The 21,298-nt window shown below is 37.4% G+C and overlaps 1 protein-coding gene across 2 annotated transcripts in view; it reads left to right on the top strand.

The window, feature by feature from the left end:
* LRRC8B (leucine rich repeat containing 8 VRAC subunit B) overlaps positions 1-21,298 on the top strand; it is a 71,362-nt gene that overhangs the window by 38,165 nt on the left and 11,899 nt on the right. For both annotated transcript variants that reach the window (XM_017498348.2, XM_017498345.2), the window contains 3 exons: positions 5,909-5,963; positions 15,345-15,442; positions 18,154-20,318. In XM_017498348.2, the coding sequence (XP_017353837.1) occupies positions 18,180-20,318 (2,139 nt within the window). In that variant the 5' untranslated portion in view covers positions 5,909-5,963; positions 15,345-15,442; positions 18,154-18,179. The remainder of the gene's footprint in view (positions 1-5,908; positions 5,964-15,344; positions 15,443-18,153; positions 20,319-21,298) is intronic.

Raw genomic sequence — 21,298 nt, 5'->3', positions numbered from 1 at the left:
TTTTTTCCGGAGACTTGGTCTTACTTTGTCACCCAGGTTGGAGCTCAGTGGTGTGCAATCATGGCTCACTGCAGCCTTAGCCTCCTGGACTCAAACAGTCCTCCTGCCTCATCCTCCTGAGTAGCTGGGAGTACAGGCAGGTGCCACCATGCCCAGCTAATTTTTAAATTTATTGTAGAGACAGGATCTCACCTTGTTGCCCTGGCTGGTCTCAAACTTTTGGGCTCAAGTATCTTCCCATCTTGACCTCCCAAAATGCTGGGATTACAGGCATGGCTCTGGCCATATTGCTATTTAATAGACGAGCTAAACCTTTTCTAGAAAATCTAGGGGACCATATTCTCTCTCCCACCCAAATCAGGATGATCTCCCCCTCAGGGCAGGATATACCCTTGTTCTGGGTATCTTTTCAACCTTAAGTATTTAACAGGCAGGCAGGATGGAGGAATTCAAGGTAACAAGCAAAATCGATACTTAAATATTTAGTATTTATTATAGTAACATGAATTATGAACAAAGCAAATTTGACACATTAAAATTATATTTTTTATGTTGGCATGTTTTCTAGTATATTGAAACCAGCAGTATATTTAATTTGTGTACTCCATTTATGTTCATTTTAAAGCAGTAAGAACAATTTTTCTGTTTTACATGAGTATAGTTTTTTTTGTGGTTATATATATATATGCGTGTAACAAAATTTACTTTTTAAACTATTTTAAGTACTTTTTAGTTTTTTAAGTATTTTAACTATTTTTAATTCTGTGGCATTAAGTTCATTTATATTGTTGTACAACTATGAGTATAGATTTTAAGTCATGACCCTCTGCTTGGATGACAGTCATATCAGACCTGTCTGCATCATAAGTCTTGACTGGGATGATAGGACATTGCATCAAAAAGTAGAAGTTACCTGCACAGGTTAACTTTTTAAAAATGTTGCATCAAGGTATATTATTTTGGCTTCACAACACTTTGCCTTCCCTATGGGCCATATAGTAAATGATTAAGGAAAGTTACATTTCTATTTCACTACACTTTCTAGTAACAAGTCATGTGATACATGGTGAGAACTGGCATGGAAATCACAAACTTTGGTTTAAAACCAAACCTTCTAATATCAAATCTGGTATTTGTTTATAGGCTCATACTTTAAAGGCAACCTTTAAAGGACTGATATTAGGTAAAGCTACTACTCTGTTAATAAATTACCATGTTTAGTGCTTACTTTGTACCTGCTGCTGTGCTAAGCATTTGATTTGTAGTTCCTTCATTTAATTCTTAACTCCATTAGGTAGAAACCATTCTTAAGGTTATTATCCCTATTTTACAGATGAGAAATGTGGTGCTTAGCTTATCTCAGATCAAGCAGATGGTAAATGACAAAGTTACAACTCAGTCTTAACCATTCTGCTACCTTTCCTTCCAAGTCTCTCACATTTTCATCAGTTTTAGGGTGACAATTAGGCCTAACAAAGTAACACATTGAAAACATGTAATACTCCTTTTTTAAGTCATTCAAAAAGAAGGTCATATACGGGCAATGTGGTTCTGATTTATTTTAACCACGTTTTAATAGGTATGTCTGGAAGAAAAGCCATGTAAAACATTATCATTTAAATGCAGATTGAACTTAGGTTATTCATCTCGTTATTAAATTGTTGGTAAATGTTTCTTCATAAGTGGCTGTGCAAGCAGGATGTACCCTTGCTCTGGCTGTCTATCATGTCAACTTTATTTAATAGGCAGGCAGGATGGAGGAAGCACTTGTTGATTCTGTTTCACTAGATGGAATACTGAGCAATGAGCTAGGAAAACAAAATAGATCTCATTTTTAAATTGTCTCTTTTAGTTTTTCTAAAAGATAGATTGTAGCTTTGAGAAAAGGAGAGAGCTGTCACATTCTATATAAAACTCCTTTCTATATAGCTCCTTGGAGAGGCTGTGTAGCAGATGGCTCTTAGCTCTGTTGTGAATGCTGGGTCTGCTTATGAGCTTGAGCAAGTTTGTTTTTCTGAACCTCAACTTTTTTACCTTTAGAGTTGGCTAATAATACCTACTTCACCACGTACATAGTAAATGTTAGCCTTCCCCTATCTCTACCACCCGTTTCCATTCAACAGATAATTACTGAGACTGTTAGTGTCAGGTTCTGTCCTGCACACCACTCTTCTAAGAGCTCAAAGGCTGAGGCAGTAAGGCATCCAACCAGATATTTATGATACAGTTTAATGGAAACATAATAGAACCATCAGTATTCCCTAAATGCTTAGAAGCATGAAGGACTAACTGCTTGTTTAGCGCCACAAGTAGGGTAGCAGTGTTTGTTTTAAACATCTTTTGTGTTTAGTAATCACTTAACACTGAACATTAAACCTTCGTATTTTGTGGTCAGAAATTATCTCGAGCACTAGGCTGATTTGCAATGCATGACAATTTGATTTTGTCTTTGAGTTAATAGTATGTTATAGCAGATGTACAGTGATCATTATCAGAAGTTATTGGTTTTATGAGACTAAAGCTATCTAAGGACATGCAATATTGTCAGCTCAATCATAGCTCACAACATTGTGGAATTATGACATTTATGAAACACCTAATATGTGGTAGGCTCTCAGGAGACTAGAAAGGTCCTTGCCAGAGTTCAGGACAAGTGGGCACAGAATGATGTGATGTGCAGCATCCTTGTTTGGGTGATACCTTGATAATTCCATTGGTCCCAGTGTTGTTCTTGTTGCGTTATACTAAAGTTAACTTGTGAAAAAGGGAATAATTGTGAAATCGTAATTTGATAAGATATTAAGGCCATTTTGGAATGCTGTGGCATTTATCCAGTGATCCAGCACTGATTCAGAATGACTCTCAGTCATTATAATGCAGCCACTCATGCTGAATTTGACAGCAGTTCTCCATTCAGATTTGTGAAATATCCCATTTGTTGAGTAAGTTGGCAAATATGAATTTTTCTCCTTTCTCCCTGAGGGATGAAGACTTGGCCTCTGCTTCTGAATTTCTGCCCCTGCCATGGAAATGCCGGAGGCTCTGTCCCTGTCATTTGCTTTACCACCCTTCCACACCCACTGTGTGTGTGCACCAGTGGTGTTCATAGAGCTTTTTGAGAGCTAGCCTTCTTTGTACCCTTGGTTCCTAAATGGGTGGTGAAAGCTGATCTGCTATCCTTCATTTATTCCACAGTGATTTGCTAAATATTCTTGGTGCAGAGAGAGACAAGACTGACCCAAGAGGAGTGGGCTCAGGCTAAGGATTTGATGCCACTTCAAACTGTTATCCATTAATTATTTATTCACAATGTTTTTAAGCGGAGTAGCAAAGCACTATATGGAAAAAGAATAGCAAAAGAGCCCTCTGGGTCCTCCTTTTGCTAGTTTCTGACCCGAAGGAAATAGACTTGTGATATTTTCTTCCAACCACATTGAATACCGTCCTTGAGAAAGGTTCAGTAGGTACTATTTTTGTTTAATCTACTTAAGTTTCCAGAGATTCCAGAGATCTTTAAATATCCCATTGATGAATCCATACATGCTATAATATCTAGGACCTTAATGTAGCCCATGAAAGAGACATTGGGATAGATCCCTGGGATACCAATAAGTGAGATACTGCCCCGGCCCTCAAGAATTGGAGGCAATAGCTTTACATATATTAATAAACAATGTAAAAGAAATAGTAAATGTCTTCCTGGAACACAGATGAAGGAGCAGCAAATTCAGCCTGTGCTGGTCTGGATGGCTCATAGAAGTGATTCCACTTGATCCAGAATGGGACAGATGATGCAGTGGCATGTTCTTCTTTTAAATCTGTCATTTATGATTTTGAACTTTTCAAACTGATGAAATGGGAGGCTTTAATTTTATATAGGCTAAAGCCTTAAACTTAAACAATTGCCCAAGTCAGGGTGAATGAGCATGATACTGCAGTGATTCCTGCCATATCTGCCAAACGACATCCCAGTGAGACTACACCTTTAACCCAGTGCAGGCCCTTTGACCAGAGATTCTTGACATCTTGCTAGATCTTTCCTAAGATTTAACTATCCCTACAAGCTAAATATGCCCAAATGGAAAATCATGCTCAAATTCCAAAATTGTATAGTAGTTCTTTGCTGCACTACCAAAAAAAAAAGTTTGTTTTATCAAATCCGTCATCTCTCCTGACCAGGAGACAAGAACGTCAAGAGTAAGATCCTCTGGGGCCTTTTGTTTTTCTATCAGAAAGCTGATTGCTGCTGTTTGGTTCCTTAATCCTCAGTCACTTGGGAGCCATTCCTTCTATGTCCTTCATTGGAAGCCTTCCTTTCAGGAGGAAGTTCTTATTTGAGAGAATTCTCAGTGTTATACTTACCTCCAAATCTTCCAGAATACCCTTTTATTTTTAGGCTATCTTGGAATTGACTTTTTAAGTTAAAATACTCAGGTCTTGTGTCCTTTCTCTGGAGAGAGAATGTTTTTGAGGGGGCTGATCAGCTAGTTGTGTAACACTCATTAGCATAGCAAGCTGGCGGACACACTGACGCAGGCCGTCTGCCTCAGCAGCTGGGTTGGTCGGAATTGCTGTAACAGTCTTTGTCCTCTTTTTATCCTGCCTAATATGGACTATTTATGCTATTCTAAGAAGCACTGTCATTTAGTATTTCACATTTCATTCTTCCAACTTGGTACTTTTGTGTTCTGCTGAGGAGGAAGAAAGGTGCTAACTTTAGTTATAGCTTCTAAAATTAGTTTGAATGATTTGGCTTTATCCTGAATAAAGAAACTCGGCTACATTTTGTTATTTATTTTATTTGACAGCGGTGGCTTCACCCTGAGATGACAAATTGTCATTATGAGAGAGCTGTCATTGAGTTCTACATTTATATCTTCTCAGCAAAATATTCGTCTGGTTTAGGTAAATGTTAAATAGGAGATAGGAGAAAGGAATGATATGCATTAGTAAGTATGCTGACAAATGTTCAATCCAACTCAAAGAAATGCCAAATAAAGCAACACTAAGATTCACGTATGGAATTAGTAAATATTTTTTATGATGGTTTCTAAATCTGGTAAGGTGTTACTTATATATTGTTGACAGGAAAGAAAATTGGTATAACCTTTCTGAGAAATAATTGATGCTGTGTATCAGAGGCCTTAAAGTGTTTATGCTGTTTTGACCTAATTCCTTCATTTTGAAAGTACATGCAAAAAAAAAAAAAAAAAAAAATCATATGAAGAGTACAGAGATGTTTACAACATTATTAGTAATAAAAAAGGAAAATTGAAAATTTAGTAGGGGAATGATTTTGTAAACTAGGACATACCCATGTGTGAACTATATGATTCCATCAGAAATGATACTTAAAGAAACTTCATAACAATGTCAAAAAAGCCTGGGATATATAAGAGGCAAAAACAGATCTCGATATTGTGCCATTGAATTTTACAATGGCATAATTGTATAAAACTGGTAGGTCAACAAAAATTAAAACTGGACAAAGAAAAGTATCCCAAATGTTAAGACTTTCACCATGTTTCCCCTGTTTAAGAAGCACACTTTCAATTTGTTTTTCTCTCTTATATTTAATCTTATATCAGTGGTACTCATATATAATGCTATCTTATTCTCCATCAAAAATTCAATGTTTATATTTTGTGCTGTATAAGCTACAGTTGTGATGAAGTATAATGTGTAGTTTGTGAAAGTGATTTGTTTCTCTCCCGGGGTAATAGTTAACCAGTTCTGTGAGAAGTCAGAAGGTGGGATCTTTAATGCTTTCTTTTTAAATAAGTTATCTTTTGTGTATTTCATAAAAGTATTATATAAGTTGAAAATTTTAGAACCATATCAGTGGATAAATTATCTTGCAGTCTTGTGATGCATAAAATATAACAATATGCTTGTGATTTCTCCTTAGGAATTTTTCAAATTGAGAATAATTGCAGAGGTTCCAGTTGACCAGCATTCATAGGGTAAGTAACATCCTGAATTGTAAACACATGGTAAAGATAATTACAATTAAGTTGTTAGCTTGGGGCAAATAAATACTGAATACTTAGTATGTAAAAGAAATTACTGTTCTTACAGATGTTTGGAGTAAAATCTTTCTGAGGTTTTTAACCCACTTAATAAACAGAAAATTAGATTTGTATACCTTTTGGTAAAATGCCCCCTTCCTACCTATTGTGGATTTTGTTTACAGGAAAGTATATGTGTATATGATATTTGTCATTTTTTTTTAACAGTAAAATCTAAGGAATATAATAAATGTCCATGGTAGACCTAGAGTCCATGTCTGTATTTTCCTGATTTTTGTTTAAGGTAGGATTTTTAACGCATAGATTTGGTTTGCCTTATTTCTGTTAAGCAAAAGATGGCCATACTTTCTTTGAGTAAGTACGTCAGAATTAAACAAGCCCTATACTCTGTTGCTTCCTGCAAACATCATTCTTCTTTTGTAATTATAGATTAATCTTAAGTTAGCTTATAGCATTGCTTTTAGCTTTGACACATGAATGAAGAATTTATACACTGTATTTAATAGCACAACTCTCTAATGTTCTGAATACAGCTTGAAAGTATCACCCAGCTCTGAACATACAGTCTAGGTGAATCAGTGGTGAGGACAGAGGATCTGTCACCTACTACACTCTAAACACCCTTCTTTTTTACAGATGAAGGTGAAGATCCTTTGACATCTTAGGTATATTCATGTTTCCATTCTGACTCATTGAGTTAGCTATAAACTTTTTAAATTTTATAATTTCGACTTTTATTTTAGATTCGGGGATACATGATCACGTTTGTTACAAGGGTATATTATTGCATGACACTGAGGTTGGGAGTAAGAATGATCCCATCACCCAGGCAGTGAGCATAGTATACAACAGGAAAACTTTCAGCCCTTGCCTCCCTCCCTTCCTTTCTCCTTTTGGAGTCCCCAGTGTCTGTTGTTCCCATCTTTATATCTTTGCATATCCAATGCCTAGCTCTCACTTATAAGTGAAAAAATGTATTTAGTTTCTTCTTTCTGCTTTAGTTCACATAGGATAATGGCCTCCAGCTTCATCCATGTTGCTGCAAAGGACATGATTTTATTCTTTTTTATAGCTATGTAGTATTCCATGGTGTATATGTAACACATTTTCTATTATTTTTTTTCTTTTTTTTTTTTTAACTTTTATATGAAGTTCAAGGGTACATGTGCAAGTTTGTTACATAGGTAAACTTGTGTCATGGGCGTTTGTGGTACATATTATTTTATCACCCAGGTATTAAGCTGAGTACCTGTTAGTTATTTTCCCTGGTCCTTTTTCTTCTCCCACTCTCCACTCTTTGATAGGCCCCAATATGTGTTGTTTCCCTCTATGTGGCCATGTGTTCTCATCTTTTAGTTCCTACTTATACAAAAGAACACGTAGCTTACAGAACATTTGGTTTTCTGTTCTTGAGTTAGTTTGCTAAGGATAATGGCCTTCAGCTCCATCCATGTCCCTTCAAAGGATATCATATTGTTCTTTTTTTATAACTGCATAGTATTCCATGGTGTATATGTACCACATTTTCTTTATCCAGTCTATCATTGATGGACATTTAGGTTGATTCCATGTCTTTGGTATCGTGAATAGTGCTGCAGTGAATATACACATGCATGTGTCTTCATAATAGAATGATTTATATTCCTCTGGGTATGTGCCCAGTAATGGGATGGCTGGGTTGAATGGTATTTCTGTCTTCAGGTCTTTGAGGAATTGCCACATTGTCTTCCACAATGGTTGAACTAATTTACACTCTCACCAACAGTGTATAAGCATTCATTTTTCTCCACAACCTCGCCAGCATCTGTTTTTTGACTTTTTAGTAATAGCCTTTCTGGCTAATGTGAGATGCTGTCTCCTTGTGGTTTTGATTTGCATTTCTCTAATGATCAGTGATGCTGATCATTTTTTCATATGCTTCTTGGCCGCGTGTGTGTCTTCTTTTGAGTAATGCCTGTTCATGTCCTTTGCCCACTTTTTTATGGGGTTCTTTTTTATTGTAAATTTGTTTAAGTTCCTTATTAGACCTTTGTTGGATGCGTAATTTGCAATTTTTTTTTCCCATTCTGTAGCTGTTTACTTTGTTGATAGCTTCTTTTGATGTGCAGAAGCTCTTTAATTAGATCCACTTGTCTATTTTGCTTTTGTTTCTATTGCTTTTGGCATCTTTATTATAAAATGTTTGCCCCTGCTTATTGTCCTGAGTGGTATTGCCTAGGTTGTCTTCGCAGGGCTTTTATAATTTGGGGTTTTATGTTTAAGTCTTTATCCATCTTCAATTAAGCTTTTGTATATGGTGTAAGGAAGGGGTCCTTTTATGTATATGGTGTAATAAAGAAGTTTTAATCTTCTGTATATGGCTAGCCAGTTATCCCAGCACCATTGATCAAATTAGGGAATCCTTTCCCCATTGCTTATTTTTGTCTTGTAGAAGATCAGATGGTTGTAGGTATGCGGTCTTATTTCTGGGTTCTCTATTCTGTGCCATTGGTCTTTGTGTCCGTTTTGTACCAGTACCATGCTATTTTTGGTTACTGTAGCCCAGTAGTATAGTTTGAAGTCTTTCATTTTAACCTTACAGAATCCGTTGATTATGTGTCTTGGGGATGATCTTCTTGTGAAGTATCTTACTGGGGATCCCTGCACTTCCTGAATTTGAATGTTGACCTCTCTAGCTACCTTAGGGAAGTTTTCATGGATGATGCCCTGAAATGTTTTCCAGGTTGGTACCATTTCCCCCCATCTCTTTCAGGTAAACCAATCAGCCATAAATTGAGTCTTTTATATAATCCCATATTTCTTGGAGGCTTTGTTCATTCAGAAAGGCCATCTTCCAATTTTGAGATTCTTTCCTCTGCCTGGTGTCTGCTATCTTCCTATCATTTGAAAGGAGCAAGTGTGATTCACAAGAGACTGCATTGGGACTAGTTTTATTCTATATGTTATGGCTTGCTTACTGTGGGGTGGGGGGTGGTCAGGAAAATATTCTTATAAACAACAAAAGGTGGTGGAGAGGGATTTGAGCTTGCCTTCTGTTTATACCTTCTCTAAGAATTATCCAGCCACTGGTGGCTTATGCTTGTATTAATATTACAAGAATATGGCTGTAACTTCTTTTATTTTAAATAGATTTTAGAAAATATGGTAGCTTACTAAAAACATCAAAAAATTGAGAGATCTTTTCCTAAAAAGAAAAATATCTACATTAAATATATGATATATTCTATAACTCCCAGAAATAGGTAAAAGTGAAGCATTATTCCTTAAAGTTTAGAACAACTCAGATTTCATTAGAATTTCTATAATTTTTCCCATGGTTTTAACTCAGTCACTTTTTAATCTATTACTGCCATTTATAATTCTTTATTTCATTTATTCAATAACTTTCTTCAAGGGCTTCAGATGATTAAGGTAATTCTCTTAATGTTTAGAGTATTTGTAATTGTTTCCCAGACCCATTATCTCACTACAGCTTTGGGTCAGAAGCTCTGGAATGGCAGTAATGCATCTCTCTTCTCCTTTGGTTTCTCTGTATTATTTTACGATGATGTCAGCTTCTTTCCTTGAATTCTGATTTCTGTGTTCTAGAAATACTTTGCTTCTCCTTTACCTCACTGACCCTGCTTCCCTATCCATTTTCACTCTTCCTTATCTATTTTACAGAGGGGAGAGTAATTCTGTCCTTCACTCACTAAATTCTTTCTCTCAAAGAATTCATTTCTGTGGCACTGACCACCACTTAAATCTTCATGACTTCGTACAGTGGGCTAAAGATGGCTGCTAAGGCTTAGCAACTCTGCCCATCAAGAGGTGGAGTTGATTTCCCCACCCTTTGAATCTGGTTGCCTGTGGTAGGTTCTTTAATCAATAGAATGTGGCAGAAATGGTAGGGAGTAATTTCCAAGGCTGGGCCTTAAGAGACTTGTAGCTTCTGCTTTTGTGTGCTTGAAACATTCCTTCTAAGATCTTAGTCTCTTCGCTGTGAGAAAGCCAGATTAGCCATATAGAGGTCTGGCAAGGCTCCTGGTCGACAGCCCAAGCTGGGCTCACAGCCAGCAACCAGTAGAAGCATGAGTGTTGTGATTGAGGCACTTTGGACCTTCTAAGTATTCCAGCATTCCAACTGATACCATGTGAACTGCCATATCATCCCATAGAATCATGAGAAATTATGAATTGTTACTTTAGCCACTAAGTTTTGATGTGACTTGTTACACAGAATAAAGAACCAAAACAAAAATTTTTACCTAGAAGTGAGATGCTGCCATAACAAAAAATCTGGCATTTTGGCTTTGAGACCAGGTGTCAGTGAAAGCATGAAAGGGCAGTTAGAATACTATTGCTATTGGAGCATGTAAAATGGTACCCTTGTTTTATATTGAGAAAAAGGTCAGCCAGACCGTCACCTACAGTAACATGGAACATAGAAAATGAACCTAATGAACTTGTGGTTTTAGCTTAGGAGATTTTCCAGCAAAATATCAGAAGCTCCAAGTGATTCCTTTAACTTTTTTTCAAACTCTTTTTTTTTTTTTTTGATACTATGATCAAAGTATTTCAAGAAAGAGACCAATTAAAGAAGCTATTTTGAGTTTAAGTAGACTTTAGAGGAAATACTTCCAATCCTGAATTTTCTCAGATGGTAAATCTGATTCTCATCCCCAGCTCCTCTACCCAGGAAAAGTACTCAAAGAAAGAAATGGCCTCAGGTCCAAAGAACATTACTCCCACTAAAACTTGCTCTCAAGGTGAAAATAAAAGCAAAGGCATAGCTGTAAGACCCTTTATTAAAACTTCAAAAAGATTTAAGGCAGTGCCTCATAGAACCTCTCAGCTAGATAGCAGGACTTCTAATAATTTCAAGGGCCTTGTCCCACAGCATCCTGAAACTGATTTAGATGACAAGATCCTGGACTTCAAGCCTGAATTTGATGCCACAGTGGGATGAAGTATTTTGGAGAGGGTTAATGTGCTTTGCATATAAGAGGAATGTAAATCATTTGTGGCTAGAGAGTAGACTCTGGTGGATTAAGCATGGCTGCGGACTCTTTGCCACTCCTCCCATTGAAAGGTGGAGTCCACTTCCCTTCCCCTTGAATCTAGACTAGCCTTTGACTCCTTTGGCCAATAGATTTTGGTGGATGTGTCACTGTGTTGCTTCAAGTCTATGCCTTAGAAGAGCTGCAGCTTTTACTTTTGTGTTTGGCGTGTATCATCTTAGAACCCACCCACTATGCTGTGTGAGGACACTCAAAGAGCCACATGGAGTCTCACATGAAGGAATTATCAGCCAGCAGTTAGCACCAACTACCAGCCTAAGGAATGAGTACATTTTGTACCTTCCAACCATCTGGAAGGTGTGCCAGCCAACACTATGAAGTAAAAGAACCTCCCACAGAATCTCAAGAAAGAAAACCTTTTCTTAAGCCATTAAGGCTTGGAATATGCAGAACAGTTAGCAAAAACCCTTCCATCTCTATTGTTGCTGAGTTCTTGCTTCTCCCTAGGATAGGCCTTTATCACCCTGAATACACCCTAAAAGATTGAATGGTTGGGGGATTTTTTTTTTTTGCTGCCGTTTTCATTTTTGTACATTTAATTATTATATAAATCTATATTGTGCACCATGTGCTAGAAACTGTGTAAGACACTATAATATTATAGGGTCAAAATCTGAATTCATTGGAATCCTACCTCTCTGTGGACCTCTTTATCTGATGTTGCTAGGTGGTAATGAATTTTAATCCTTTGACTATTGTATTCTTTGCTTTCTTTTAAAACATATTGTAAAATTTGCCCTTATTATTTCTCACCCACATGATTGAACTAGCCTTTCAGCTTGTTCGCTTTGTTTCTAATCTCTCCTCCTGCAATCCATCCTGCATGTCTCCATAGCTCAGTGACTCACTGTTCTACTGCCTCACGTTCCTGAGTCTCTAAAGCTTTCATGTGGAGATGGTAGCTGTTACTTTGTAGTCTGCAGAGGGGAGAGAGCATCCTAGATGTCTAGTGCAACGTTCAAGAAGACTTAAAAGATAGGCACTTTTCTCAGACACTTTATTGCCAGTCTATCCTGTAAGCTTTCTCCTCCTGGGGAGATTTGGGGGGAATAAAAGATTTCTGGACTCCTCTAACAATTGACTTGCTCTGTGGGAGTAGGGCTTGGGTTTAGCTTTCTTTTAAAAGTGCCCCAAGAGGTTCTAAGGTGAAGCTGAGATTGAGAATCATTGTCTCACATTTGTGATTCTTGAAAAGTGGTCCTTGGACCCACAGCATCAACATGAACTCGGAACTTGTTAGCTACACAGTCCTTGAGACCTACTGCCTACCTTACGAATCAGCAGCTCTGAGGGATGGACTCATCACTTCATGTTTTAATAAGCTCTTGGTGATTTTTATGTACATTAGTACTAGAGAACCACTAGAGAGAAATCTTTCTTTCTAGGTCTTAAAACTACAACTGAGTTTGGGAAGTGTGTTTGTTACTTGAAAATCACTGTATTGACAAGATCTGAAAGAACTGGAAAAGGACATAAGGAAACTGGTATATCAGGTGTTATTGCTGGTGATCATTTAAGTACTTGAAAAATGTTTAATGCTTGTCATTAAATCTCTCAGGAGTTGCTAAATAAGTTATTTAGTAAACAAATGGAGCAAATTAATCAGAGATACTGTTGCATTGTTTCCTAGAGAGAGAACTCAACAAAAGGTAAATTTAAATTTCAGTTAGATGTATGTTAGTCCCAAGAAACATCTTGATGGGAAGTAGCACTAAACGTTTTGAAGGGCTATAACGTGATTTTTAAATCAATTTTCAGTGAGAGTAGTGTAGAGAACCACTGTTTGGAATTGTTCCACAATAATCCCTGCCTGGGGTCAGAGACAGATGTTTGATGTAGCATCCACTTCTCAGTATATAATGACTCTAAATACCATCTGATCATCATTCGTTTATTTTTTCACTTGTTATTTTGGAAATGTTTTCAAAGTAACATAAGGACTACTGCAAAGTAAAGATGCCTAACTTGAATGTTGATGTTACAGTCTTAGAGACTTTGGAGTGAAATTGTCAAGTGAATTCATGTGTTTTGAAAAGGCTTTTATGACTTCTTAATGAGGTTTAAAAGCTGTAAGAATGGGATTAGAACCGAAAAATCCATTACTCTTAACATTTCTTTGGATTAATTTAGTGTGTTTATATATTAGAAATAGAGATCTTATTTCGATTGAATCACCATTGTTTACTAAAATATGGTCTGGAGACAATTTCCTGGACACAAGACAGTATTAAATGGCATAATGACAAAGGATAGCTATGCTCAAACTCTCTAGTTAAGTACTTCATATAGGAAAATTAGCATCATTTTATATGTAGAAATGCTGAGACATTTTATGTATACATAAATCCAGGTGCTATATATTTAAATATTAAGTTTTAGTTCAGTAGAAAATATTTAGTAGGAAAATGTTTAGCTGAGAAAGTAGATTATATGTAATGGAAGACATTACAGGAAACTATCTTTTGCATCCTTATTCAAAAGATTATAATAGAACCCAGTTGTAATGCAGATATTGGGGTGGGTTGGGAAAGAGCGCTAAATAGCTTTTTCTTCAGCTTTTGAGAGATCTAAGACTGTGGCATAGGTAATTGAATTGACTCAGGCCATGTGGTCTGGTGTACATGAGGTTGGGATTTGAGTCTGAGGACTTAGGTTCCAGTTGCAACTTTATTTCTTGCTGGTTTTGTCACCTTTGGCAAGGCAAATTCTTTGGGCCTGCCTTAATTTCTATGCATATAAACATAAAGAGTAGTACTATTTATATCAATGGCTTGTTGTAAAAATAAAACAAATTAATGTAAATGAAACATGCTTTGAAGGTAGAAAAACAGATATTAAATTATTAATAATAAAATAGAAAGCGTATTTCTAATATTTAAGGAGAACTATATAAGAAGAACCATCATGGCTAAGTAGAATTTTTGAATTATGCAATAAATTCTTTTCTGGCACATTACAAATGCAGCCACTTTAGAAGAATATGTAAAATGTTTCACACATAAGGTGTCTTTATCATGGTCAGTGCACATAAATGCAGTTGTGTATTATACGTTGTAAGACTTTTATAAAGGCTTGTGAATTGCGAATGAGAAATTTATACTCCACTGGTGAGATGTAATTATGAATTAGTGTGCAGCTAGGTTGTTATACACACTAACTGTGCTTTCTAACCTGCAAAACAATTTGATGCTGGATGGTGATTACTTGTAAAATGGGCTTTACACATGACTTGGTAAACCCAAAATAAATTTATGCCCAACTTGCTGATATTTGAAATGACAAGTTTACAAGGTTATTGCTAAAAATATCTTAAATACAACTTGGGGTCAGTACTCTTAGCAAGATTTGAATTACTTTTTAAAAAGGACCATATCTTCAGGGAAAATGTAAAACCTCCCTAGAAACTTTTTTTTTAAGGTTTCATAGGCACTAAAAGATACAATTTTTATACTCAATTAAAAACAAATTCTAGCATTTTACAAATTTTCTTACAGTTCGAATTATCAATATATATGTAATTTAACTATCACAAATTTTTGAAGTATAAATGTTATAAATGGCTTTTATTAACCTCTAAATTAAATCTAATATAAAACTTAGCTGTGTTTAATAATTACATAATTTCAAGTAATTTCATCCATATTTCTGAGCTGTATCTGAAAAAGTATATTAACTTGTCACTTTTTCTAATGAGATTGGTAGGCTGAATTTTAGGAGCACTGAGACTTGTTTGGATAGATGTTTGGTTTTAAATATGGGTACAGAAATCACATGGTGTGACAACCCATCTGAAAAATGCAAATAAGAACAACTGTGTATGAGGAATGAGTGAGAGAAATTAACATACGTCGACTACTTAGAAAAGCTAAGAAGTGTTCATCTAAGTGTTGTAGATACAGAATTTTAAAATACGTTATGTTTAAATTTCTGTAGGAACTTCCCTGTAGTTGAAAGGAAGTTCAGGGAGTGAATATGGTTTAATGAACGTGGGTGGGGCCCTGTAATACAGCTTTGCCAGCGTGTGCCCCCGTGTGAAAAGTAAACTGATCTGTGAAAATCTAAGCCAGGCACAGTGGCTCACACCTGTGTTCCCAGCATTAGGGAAGCCAAGATGCAAGGATTGTTTGAGGCCAGGGGTTTGAAAATCTATTTGCCATATCATGTCTTATGACAGAGAGGGTTTCTGGAGACAGTATCACCAGTTTATTTGTTTAAATGACTATAGCTATTTCAAGATATTTATGTTTTCTCACAGAATGAAGACAAACACAGAGATGGTGTGTCTAAGAAACTTCAAAAGGTGTAGACCTCCTGACTGAAGCATATCGGATTTACTTAATTTTTTTCATTATAGTAAGTATAAATATTTAAAACACATTATTTTGGTCAATGTTGACTTGTAGTCTTGTTGAGTAAGTATTCACTCTGTCAAATACCCATTTTCATTGTTAGAGCTATTGTTGTTTTTATTCTTCCACAATTTCAGTTGCATATCTTAAGTGAATTTAATTTTCAGGACCTTCGAAGGGACAAATAAAACATGAACTTAAAGCTGAAAGAACCCTTTGAGATTATCTGCTTCACTCTTTTTATCCATTACAAGCAATTCCTTTGCAACTTCCCTGATGGCTGGTCATTTTATTTATCAAGATTCTGCTTAGGACACGGAGCTGAACTGTTTCACAGAGCAGCCAGTTCGATAACTTTCTACCACAGATTGAATCAAAATGTGATATTCTAAAGCTTCCACCTACCTGGTTCTACCTGGGGAGCAAATCTACTGTTCTTTCACCTGTGAGGTTGTCCCACAAAAATGTAAAGATAAATTCTTGGGCTCACCTAGTCATCTATTATCTCAGCTGAATACCATCAGGTGCCTGTGTTCCTCTGTAGGAAATGGTTTGTAAACAACAGCGTCTGGTTGCTGTTTTGCCCATTTTATCTTTAACCTATAACTGACTATTGGGTTTCAGTATTGTAACCTCACCAGGCAGGCACAGAAGGACTTCTCCTCCTTTATCTGGGTTCACCTATTAATATGGCCAGAGGTTATAATAAATATTTCAGCACAACAGCTACCACATGATTAGCTGAAAGTATGCATACATATCAACTAAAATCCTAAAGTATTTTTCACATGTTCTTGCTTTCATCCAGCAGTGTTTTCTACCATCCCTCACACCTGGCCATATCATATTTATAGTATTTTGGGGTCTAAGCCCAGGACTTTCTATTTGTCTCATGTAATCCTCTCATTTTGATTTCTGTGTTACCTTGACACACAAGTATGTAAGGCAGAGAGATGAAGCAGAATGAGAAGGATTGAGAGTAAGAAATAGACCCACTAAACTAGAGTGAAGGCGAGAAGCCCTGGAGGGGTATATAATCCACCTGCAGGTCCTAGGAAGAAGTTGAATTTATATAATGTGATGCCCAGAAAGGACACAAGGAGAAAATAGTGCTCCAGTCTAGCAATTAAGCATAGAAATTGTGGAATGCCCTAATAGGTATAAGAGCATGAAGCTGTAGGGTTCAGGGTCAGATGGTCAGGAATATGCTGAGGATGAGACTTATTAACAGGGAGCAGGGACTTTGTAATGCTACTCTAAGGTTCAACGCAGGATACCAGACCCCAGAAAGAGAGCAAATGAGAGTAAAAAGGTCTTCCTTGGGAATGCTACCAATACTAGGGTGTCTAGAAAGAAACTCAGCAGGCCCAGAATACATAAGACTTCACACTCAAGAAAATCCAGGAGAAGCCCTTGTGCATAGGTTAGAGCTGGACCCAGCAAAGGGGGACCATGCTGCTGTTATTATTTTTCTTCTTTTTCTTACCAGATATTTTCTAAGACCCATATATTTCCTTTTTACCTTACTCTTTTACCTTACTCTGTGCCATCTTATAGATGATCTGGATTTGACTGATAAGCAATTTTTGTTGATGTATGTTTAAGGCTCAACATACGAATTCTCAGGAATGTTGTCTGAATACTTTTCAGTATGAAAATACAAGATAATCTTGTTTTCCTGAAGGCAAAAATAATTTAATAATAGAATCTGCCTTAATCGTTTGTCCTTTCACTACTTTGTCATCACAACATTAAACATGAGAAGGAGTCCCCTTGATACAGTATTCTAGGAGAGCTTTTCTTCCTTATTCCTTTTTAAGCCCTAACTGTTGCTTCCCAACTCTTAAATACTCTAATTTTTTTAATACTCATAAACTTAAATTATAAAGCAAATGCTCATGCAGAAAGGAGATAATGCATTCAGTGACAGGCTGTTTTGGGCATAGAATCGTAGATCCCTCTAAGCCTAAGGGGTAATTTTATAAAGTAAAGCTTGCTTAAAAGAGGCTCCTCGTGGTGATCAAAACAACTCTCGAGCTGTAACTGATGCTCCAGACGTGGGACGAGATAATGGAAGGGAGCTTACTCAGACATTCTGGAAGGTATAATGTGACCATTAGAAAACAGGGGCCAGGTGTGGTGGCTCACAGCTGTAATTCTAGCACTTTCAGAGGCCAAGTGGGGAGGATCACCTGAGGCCAACAGTCTGAGGCCTGTGGGACCCAGAAAGAAAGAAGGAAAAAGAAAGAGAGAGAGAAGGAAGGAAGAGAAAGAGAGAGAGAGAGAGAAAGGAAGGAAGGAAAGGAAGGAAGGAAGGAAGAAAAGGGAAGGAGGGAGGGAAGGAAGGAAGGATGGAGAGAGAAATTAGTAGCATCAAAACAAGTTTTTTCAATGTCAGTTGAAGAAAAATTGGCTCCTGGTTTTTAGTAGCCTAGCCTGGAGTTGAGATACAAGAGGTAACAAGATAATTACCTCAAAGGCTATCCCTAAATTTCTTTCTAGTCACCATCTAAGAGACTGTGGTTCAGAGTTGTCATGACCTATGGTTTCAAATGAAACCAGAAGACTTAGGTACCCCTTGATCAGCTCTCCCTTTTAGTTTTTATCCCAGAGCTAAATCCTACTTGGAAGGAGGGTATGTGTGTATTAGTATTAGAGTTAAATGCTTATTTGAGTACTTGCTTCAGTAGTATTTCTTTTATTTTCCTCTTCCAGTTTCTGTACTCCTACAAGGGAAAGTCATGATTACATTAACCGAGCTAAAATGTTTAGCAGATGCCCAGTCCTCTTATCACATCTTAAAACCATGGTGGGACGTGTTCTGGTATTACATCACACTGATCATGCTGCTGGTGGCCGTGCTGGCCGGAGCTCTCCAGCTGACACAGAGCAGGGTTCTGTGCTGTCTTCCGTGCAAAGTGGAATTTGACAATCACTGTGCTGTGCCTTGGGACATCCTGAAAGCCAGCATGAACACATCCTCTAATCCTGGTACACCACTTCCGCTCCCCCTCCGAATCCAGAATGACCTCCACCGACAGCAGTACTCCTATATCGATGCCGTCTGTTACGAGAAACAGCTCCATTGGTTTGCAAAGTTTTTCCCTTACCTGGTGCTCTTGCACACGCTCATCTTTGCAGCCTGCAGCAACTTTTGGCTTCACTACCCCAGTACCAGTTCCAGGCTCGAGCATTTTGTGGCCATCCTTCACAAGTGCTTCGATTCTCCATGGACCACCCGTGCCCTGTCAGAAACAGTGGCTGAGCAGTCAGTGAGGCCTCTGAAACTCTCCAAGTCCAAGATTTTGCTTTCGTCCTCAGGGTGTTCAGCTGACATAGATTCCAGCAAGCAGTCATTGCCCTACCCGCAGCCAGGTTTGGAGTCAGCTGGCATAGAAAGCCCAACTTCCAGTGTCCTGGACAAGAAGGAGGGTGAACAGGCCAAAGCCATCTTTGAAAAAGTGAAAAGATTCCGCATGCACGTGGAGCAGAAGGACATCATTTATAGAGTATATTTGAAACAGATAATAGTCAAAGTCATTTTGTTTGTGCTCATCATAACTTATGTTCCGTATTTTTTAACCTACATCACTCTTGAAATTGACTGTTCAGTTGACGTGCAGGCTTTTACAGGATATAAGCGCTACCAGTGTGTCTATTCCTTGGCAGAAATCTTTAAGGTCCTGGCTTCATTTTATGTTATTTTGGTTATACTTTATGGTCTGACCTCCTCTTACAGCCTGTGGTGGATGTTGAGGAGTTCCCTGAAGCAATATTCCTTTGAGGCGTTAAGAGAAAAAAGCAACTACAGTGACATCCCTGATGTCAAGAATGACTTTGCCTTCATCCTTCATCTCGCTGATCAGTATGATCCTCTTTATTCCAAACGCTTCTCCATATTCCTATCAGAGGTCAGCGAGAACAAACTGAAACAGATCAACCTCAATAATGAATGGACAGTTGAGAAACTGAAGAGTAAGCTTGTGAAAAATGCCCAGGACAAGATAGAACTGCATCTTTTTATGCTCAACGGTCTTCCAGATAATGTCTTTGAGTTAACTGAAATGGAAGTACTAAGCCTGGAGCTTATCCCGGAGGTGAAGCTGCCCTCCGCGGTCTCGCAGCTGGTCAACCTCAAGGAGCTTCGTGTGTACCATTCGTCTCTGATAGTAGACCATCCTGCACTGGCCTTTCTAGAGGAGAATTTAAAAATTCTCCGCCTGAAATTTACTGAAATGGGAAAAATCCCACGCTGGGTATTTCACCTCAAGAATCTCAAGGAACTTTATCTCTCCGGCTGTGTTCTTCCTGAACAGTTGAGTACTATGCAGTTGGAGGGCTTTCAGGACTTAAAAAATCTGAGGACCCTCTACTTGAAGAGCAGCCTCTCCCGGATCCCACAAGTAGTTACAGACCTCCTGCCTTCACTGCAGAAACTGTCCCTTGATAATGAGGGAAGCAAACTGGTTGTGTTGAACAACTTGAAAAAGATGGTCAATCTGAAAAGCCTAGAATTGATCAGCTGTGACCTGGAACGCATTCCACACTCCATTTTCAGCCTGAATAATCTGCATGAGTTAGACCTAAAGGAAAATAACCTTAAAACTGTGGAAGAGATCATTAGTTTTCAGCATCTTCAGAATCTTTCGTCCTTAAAGTTATGGCACAATAATATTGCTTATATTCCTGCACAGATTGGGGCATTATCTAACCTGGAGCAGCTCTCTTTGGACCATAATAATATTGAGAATCTGCCCTTGCAGCTTTTCCTATGCACCAAACTACATTATCTGGATCTAAGCTATAACCACTTGACCTTCATTCCAGAAGAAATCCAGTATCTGAGCAATTTGCAGTACTTTGCTGTGACCAACAACAATGTAAGTAAATCCATTCTTTATTCCGTGGCTGCCATACTTGTAGTGTGTTACATAGGGAAAGAAAACACACTTCAAATCACACTATGTATTCTCAAGCCAAGCCCAATCCCATCTTGCATAAATTACCAAAACACTGAGCATCCATTTTTAATCTAACTTACAAGTTGTCGTGGAGATTTTATGAAAAAATATATAAGCATTTGGCACAGTTCCTGGCACATAATAGTGGCTCAGCAAATGTTTTTCTCTTTGTTTTCCTTTCCAATTTCCTACATAAACATCACAAAGTATTTTAAACTATTTAATTTGTTACGGTAGAGCTTTTTGTTTTATAAAGGTGTTAGGTATTTAGGGAGTTTGGTAAAAATTTTCAGTTTTCCAAATCTGTCATAACAAAATAAGTTTTTTAAATGCTGGGATTACGAATTATTCGTAAATTCTTTTTGTGATATGGCGAGAAAGATTTGAAATCTGCATGCATGTCTAGAAAGATGATTCCAAATGAAAGACCTGCCTCTATAATGCAACACTGGGGCTTCTTAGTAGCTTTTTCCAGGATCCATGCTTTAGAATGAACCATAATTTGCAATAGTAAAGCCAAGTTAAAGAAAATTTAACTTTACCAAAACATGAAAAAGCAAAATAAATGAGTAGTTTCCTAGGTTAAGATATGGAGGAGGAGGAAAAAGAAAAAAAGGAAAAATTCACTGTAGTCAAAAGGCAAGAGAGTGAGGCCAGTGTCCATTTGGGACGAAAGAGGGAAAACCAGATCAAAAATCAAATCTGCCAAGGGATGAAACTGACATTTCTCTACATAAACAGGGGTACAGCTATTCTACCACACTTGAAAATGTATTATCTCTTAGACTTTCTGTAGTTCATATTTCATGGTAAATACAGCTTTGAGCATGGTGTTTTCTAATAAACATATGAATCATCAGACATTATTTTTGAAAACCATGGGTGTTAGAGAAATACCA

This window comes from Cebus imitator, unplaced genomic scaffold, assembly GCF_001604975.1.
Source record: "Cebus imitator isolate Cc_AM_T3 unplaced genomic scaffold, Cebus_imitator-1.0 Scaffold240, whole genome shotgun sequence".
In the NCBI taxonomy this organism is placed as follows: Eukaryota; Metazoa; Chordata; class Mammalia; order Primates; family Cebidae; genus Cebus; species Cebus imitator.
Note: the sequence above shows the minus strand (reverse complement) of the source record. Positions and strands in the feature narration are given on the sequence as shown.